This window comes from Engraulis encrasicolus, chromosome 17 (assembly GCF_034702125.1).
Source record: "Engraulis encrasicolus isolate BLACKSEA-1 chromosome 17, IST_EnEncr_1.0, whole genome shotgun sequence".
In the NCBI taxonomy this organism is placed as follows: Eukaryota; Metazoa; Chordata; class Actinopteri; order Clupeiformes; family Engraulidae; genus Engraulis; species Engraulis encrasicolus.
In genome coordinates, this window is record NC_085873.1 from 8,782,124 (window position 1) to 8,787,936 (window position 5,813).

The following is a 5,813-nucleotide window of genomic DNA, read 5'->3' on the forward strand; positions in this document are numbered from 1 at the left end:
CTTAAAAAAACAGCAGTACAGGGACCCACAGCTGACCTTTGTCTCGAATAAGCCACCCCCCTTAGCACCCCTACCACTCACCCCTGCCCCCCCTCCATCGCCCCTGGCGGAGTGATGTGCTGCTTTTGAGAATTAATTTGGGGCCGGGTGAACTCTGGGTGAACCTGGCCAGAGGAGAGAGGAGAGGAGAGGAGGAGAGGCAGGGGCAGAGGAGATGAGAGGAGATGAGAGGAGAGAGGAGAGGTAGGGGCAGAGTGCTGACGGCGCAGGGTCTGTTGGGGCAAGAAGTGAGCAAACCCAACACCCTGGGTAAATATTGAAGCAGTCCATCAGAAGAGAGGGACCAGCAAGCAAGCCGTGTGTGTGTGTGTGTGTGTGTGTGTGTGTGTGTGTGTGTGTGTGTGTGTGTGTGTGTGTGTGTGTGTGTGTGTGTGTGTGTGTGTGTGTGTGTGTGTGTGTGTGTGTGTGTGTTTCGGGTGAGGGTGAAACTGGGTTGACAAGCCCCTGCAAACTTTTTTTCAAAGCCACAACAAGATACCAGGAAAAAAAACACTAATGATGGACTTAAGTGTTTTTAGTATTTAGTGTTTTTAGTTTTTTTTTTCCCTTCTACAGTCATTTCAGGGCACTGTTTGAAGGGGTTTTCAAAGCCTGAGGTCTTCTCTTTACAAGTCTGAAGCAACGCCATTATCAATCTATTAAACCCATACACTGATTAGTCAATCAAAAACCTTAATTGGAAAAATGTTTATTGGTGATTTTAATAGACGCATCAGGACCATGTGCACTTTTATATAACATAACTATTGTTAAATTGTATTATTATTGACTTTGTGAAAATCAACATTGTTAATGTTATATTTTTATCATGTACAGGTTTGTTTAGAGAGGTAGGAAGAGACAGAGACACAGAGAGATAAAGTGAGGAGGAAAGAAAGATGAATGGAGAGGAGAGGAGAGATACAGAGCCAAATAGGAGAGGAGAGATATAGAGGGGAGACAGAGAGAGAGAGAGAGAGAGAGAGAGAGAGAGAGAGAGAGAGAGAGAGAGAGAGAGAGAGAGAGAGAGAAATCAAGCAAGTAGAGAGATAGAAATAGAGGTGGAGAAGGGGATGAGAGAGAAAGACGTCAAGAAATCAAGCAAGTGAAGAGAGAAATGGTGGCGTGGTGGAGAAAGACCTTTGATGAGAGAGAAAGAGAGAGAGAGAGCAATGAAGAAGTCAAGAAATCAAGCAAGTGAAGAGAGAAATAGAGGTGGTGTGGTGGAGAAAGACCTTTGAAGAGAGAGAGAGAGAGAGAGAGAGAGCTGGAGAGTCAGAGTTGTAAATCTAGTCAGGCGGTGTGAGACTGGCCTGTCATGACTGTGTTTACATGTTTAGAAAGCCTGCAGGGCTCTTCGGAGGTGAAAAGGTCAGAGGAAGCCACCCAGAGTGCACTGCAACATTCCACGCGTCACGTCACTCCATCCCATCCGAGCCCGAGTGGAGTGGCGGCCGGAGAGCTGCGGATTCAAATGAGATGTGTAGCTCAAAGGAGAAGTGCATTAATTATGTATTTTAGCAAAATTGAGTTTAGTCTTCATTACACCTTCTTTATCGTGTGACAAACCCTTATGGTCCAAATGTGATCTGATTTAAAGATATTGCTAAGTCCAATTTGCAGTAAGTAACTGCAACATCCAACCAAAGCTTTGAAGGCATCTTTCTCTGTTTCAATGTTGGTGTAGTTACCACACTTTGCCTTTGTAGGCAAGTACAGAGGTTTGGAGGTCTTCGCCGTTAATCCAAATAGTCTCTAATATGGAGATGCTCTTTGTGTGAAACATAGGAGTTGTGTTCAAAAATCCAATTCACTCTTCCAGAAAAAACTTTTTGAAACAAACTTATTGAAATACTGACCAAACCTGCACTAATCGTGTTATTAAAGCTTTTTAGGGTGCCTTTGATTTTTCAACTTACTCCTGAGGGTAGCTACAACTTCAACTCCAACCCCAACTCTACGCCTGATGAGTGTCCCCATTTCTCCACCACCCCCCCCCCCCAACACACACACACGCACACACACACACACACCACCCCAACACACACAGTTTTCTGAATGAAAATTGAGTCCATGAATTTGCCCCACTTCCTGGTTGTCCCGTCACAACAGCATAGCTTTGAAAGTATATGGTAAAGGAATGAAAAGACTGAAAGCACTGTTTTAAAAAATAATAAAACCATTTATTTACAAAGCTCTTATTTTATAACTTTCATTTTACAACTTAGGCATGTATGATTACATGTAGATTGCATTACATTCACATGATCCACATACACACATTTGCACTCTCTCTCTATCACACACACACACACACACACACACACACACACACACACACACACACACACACACACACACACACACACACACACACACACACACACACACACACACACACACACACACACACACACACACACACACACACACACACACACACACACACACACACGCAAACCCTGAAAACAGCATGTAGTGCAAACTTTCTCACTGAGCATTGCATAGCCTACATCTCGACCAGTAGCAACATTCCACAGACAGTGTAACAGTGGACAGATAACCACCCAGTGACAGCAGCACAAAGTTCCATGGGCAACCATAAGGTGCAAGATGTACTCTGTATCAATGGGAGCCTCCTATTAGTTTCAATGTAAGACACCAAAATGGATCTTACAAACGTGCACTTTCGAGGTGTATAAAGTAGAAGTACTCTCTCTGTAATTGCAGCACCAGCACCTTTACAATACATCACTTAATGGACAGTGTTTGATGAGGTAGATACACTGTAAGAATACTACTTTTACTTATGACCAGGGGTGTCGTTCAGGGGGGTAAAGTGTGACTGAGTCACCAGGGCTCTGTGTATATACGGGGCCCACATACAGTCCGATTCATGAAAATATATGGCTGGGGGGAGGGGGGGTCCATTGGAGCTGATTGTACATGACATGGGGCCCAAAATGTGCTGCTTACGCCCCTGTTTATGCCCCCTCTGGACTTATGAACCCCATGCCAGAGTCCTACAAGACACAAGTCAGTTCAATTTCAGTGAAGTCAAGAGTTCAAATGTCCAGCATTCAGCTCAGAACTGGTGTGTCCGAGCTGGGCGACCCACTCGGCGAGGAAGTGAGTGAATGATCCGTAGTGTTTCCGGTGTCGCTGCTAAGGGAACCTCGTTTCACAACCGCTGCAGAAGAGGGCCTGCACTCCTTCTCTCGTTTCTTCTGTTTCATCCTCCGGTTCTGAAACCAGATTTTCACTTGCGTTTCGTTCAGATCCAGCGAGGCAGCCACCTCGACCCTGCGGGCCCTCGTCAGGTACTTGTTGAAGTGGAACTCCTTCTCCAGTTCTGTCAGCTGCTTGGTGGTGAAGTTGGTGCGGATGATGTTCTGCTGTCCGTGAATGCCATAATCACTGGCTTTAACTGGAAGAAGAGAGGTGAAAGTGTCAGCCAACTAACTCAAAAGTATATTTATACAATGGCAATAGTCACAATCAGCACGCCAAGACCATTCACAATTCGTAGGTTAAGTCGTTTTATTAGTAACTTACATGCACCTGTACCTGTTTTTGGTGGATTTCTCTTCACCTTCATCCAGTCGAATGTCTTCCCGAACTGAGTTTGTGAGTCCAAGTTGCCATTCAGGTCACTGTCATTGCTTTGAGTGGGTGAATATTTAGAGTAAATGCCTGCGTATCCCTGCGGCGTATCTTGCTCGCCACAACGAGGAGTCTGATACTGGCCACTGGGCATCGACCCTGGGGATGCCTGCGCGTAAGAGCCGACATTAGTAGCTCCCATGCCGGTTACAGAGAATCCAGATGTGGGGAAAATCAGCTCCTGTTCCTGGCTTAGCATGTACTGGTGGTGCCCGTATTCCACACTGGGGCACACCTGCGCACCATAGCCAGTGTTGCCATTAGAAACAACCTGAAGATCAAGGTTCACGTGGTGGGGCGCGTGCTGGAGATGGTGATGCGAAAAGTTTGGGCCTTGGTGCTGATGTAGTGGCGAAGCAGAGCTCGCGCCCAAGACCAGCCGTCCGTCTGTGCCGTAACTTTCACCCGTGGCGCATGAGCTTGGCGATAAAGAGGGCACACACGGCTGTTCCATGGGGTGGCATCCAACCCTGGAGTTCAGGGCGTTCGTCCCGCGGTTGTAAATCGCATAGTCAAGGTAGGAATTCATCCTTGTGCCGGTTAAGGGCTGAAATTGATGGTAAGAGATCAAGTCCGCGTTAATAGTTGTTCCTGCGTGCCCTACAACCTCTGGGCCGTATGTCAAAGCTGAAAAGTTGCTTCCACGCTCATATCACCTTAGTGACACGTCATGTGACGCGCCGAGGGACCAATAGGGTGAGACCTACAGAAGTTTGCCAGGGCGTTGCAGTCGTCTATCAAACCCCTCCTATTTGCATAACAACACACTTCTGTCAGACACGTCCATCAATCTAATATGCACATGTATGTGTCACATAATTATAACTTTGGAGAGGTTAACGGTAATAATCATTACAGTAATAGAAATACCACCACCACCACTTACATTAAAATACCCCATCTGTTTTCAAGCACAAGGTTTTTAGGGCTAGGCCTACAGGTAAACTTCTAAAGTTTGAGGAGGGCCATGAATGACAAGAGAGTGCGCCGCGAGAACAATGGCCTAGTTTACAAGGTGTTGACACTCGGAATGGAGCATTCGTGTTTTTTTTTTCTTTGCCTGTTAAAATAAGTAGCATGTTTTACTCAACCTCCAGTTAGCCATCTACAAAACACAAACTATGAACTACATTGGATATGGAAATAATTACCTGGCGCGTAATATTGGTCTGAGAATCGTTTTTTAAAGTTTACCCTTTCATCCTAAATTGTCTGGTTTTTAGTGCAATGTCTTTGGTGAGACACTAGACTATACCAAAAGGGTTACCATAATGAGTACTTTGCAGTTATTCCTGGTCTAGCCTGCAGTTAAAATACAATAAATGCTACCTAAAAATTCCAGCACACTCCTTTTGAACTTAAATTCGACAAAAAAACAATAACAGAGGCCTATTTCAAAATGTATAGGCCTGAGGATTAATGAGATTTGGATGGTCTTAAAAGAAGCTTGTTATTAAATGTTTGCATTTTGCTTAGAGAACCCATTTGCCCTAATCACACTTATTCGTATTAATTTATTTCTTGGTTGTTGCATGTTGATTTTATCTTGGTACACAATTATATATATATTATTTTTTTCCCTCTTTTTTTCATTCCTTTATTTGCTAAAAAGGACATGGTCAATGATGATTCAAGAACCTAAAAATATCCAGCCTGAAATTGCGTGTTGGTCGTATAGGAGCAACTGTTTGGCTATGGGTTTCGGGGCTGAAATCGTCAAATAATGGCCGTGATCAATCTAGCCTTTAAAAGCCAAGTGACATCTGCTTCTTCAGAAACTCCGCCTGCTCAGCACACAAGGGCCCCCTTGATGAACTATTATGGGCCCCATTCTACAAAATAAAGTAACTTCGATAGAGAAGACCACATTTGTGTTAAAACGACATGATATTCTCGAAATACAAGAACTGGTACGCCTATGCGTAATAGGCCAATTCCGCAAATAGGCTTATAGAGTTCCACATCGATAGACAGTACAAAATTTGTAGGCCTAATTAAAACGTCTGTGATATATTCTCGAAATCTATTCTACCAATGGTACACATGTGCGTAATAGCATGCAAATTAAATTACACAAATAAAAACAGACAACCAAGACATAACGACAAAAA

At 44.2% G+C, this 5,813-nt stretch overlaps 1 protein-coding gene across 4 annotated transcripts; it reads right to left on the bottom strand.

Annotated features, from left to right (window-relative positions):
• Positions 1-2,461: 2,461 nt before the first annotated feature.
• Positions 2,462-4,301, bottom strand: hoxb1b (homeobox B1b). Of its 4 annotated transcripts, none has more exons than XM_063221124.1 (2): positions 3,607-4,301; positions 2,462-3,460 (listed from the first exon to the last, which is right to left on the bottom strand). In XM_063221124.1, the coding sequence occupies exons 1-2, from the start codon at positions 4,229-4,231 to the stop codon at positions 3,120-3,122; spliced, it is 966 nt and encodes a 321-aa protein (XP_063077194.1). In that variant the 5' UTR covers positions 4,232-4,301; the 3' UTR covers positions 2,462-3,119. The 4 variants fall into 4 exon arrangements, with proteins under 4 accessions (XP_063077194.1, XP_063077193.1, XP_063077192.1 ...); XM_063221123.1 differs by having other exon boundaries at positions 2,462-3,466; XM_063221122.1 differs by having other exon boundaries at positions 3,595-4,301.
• Positions 4,302-5,813: the final 1,512 nt, after the last annotated feature.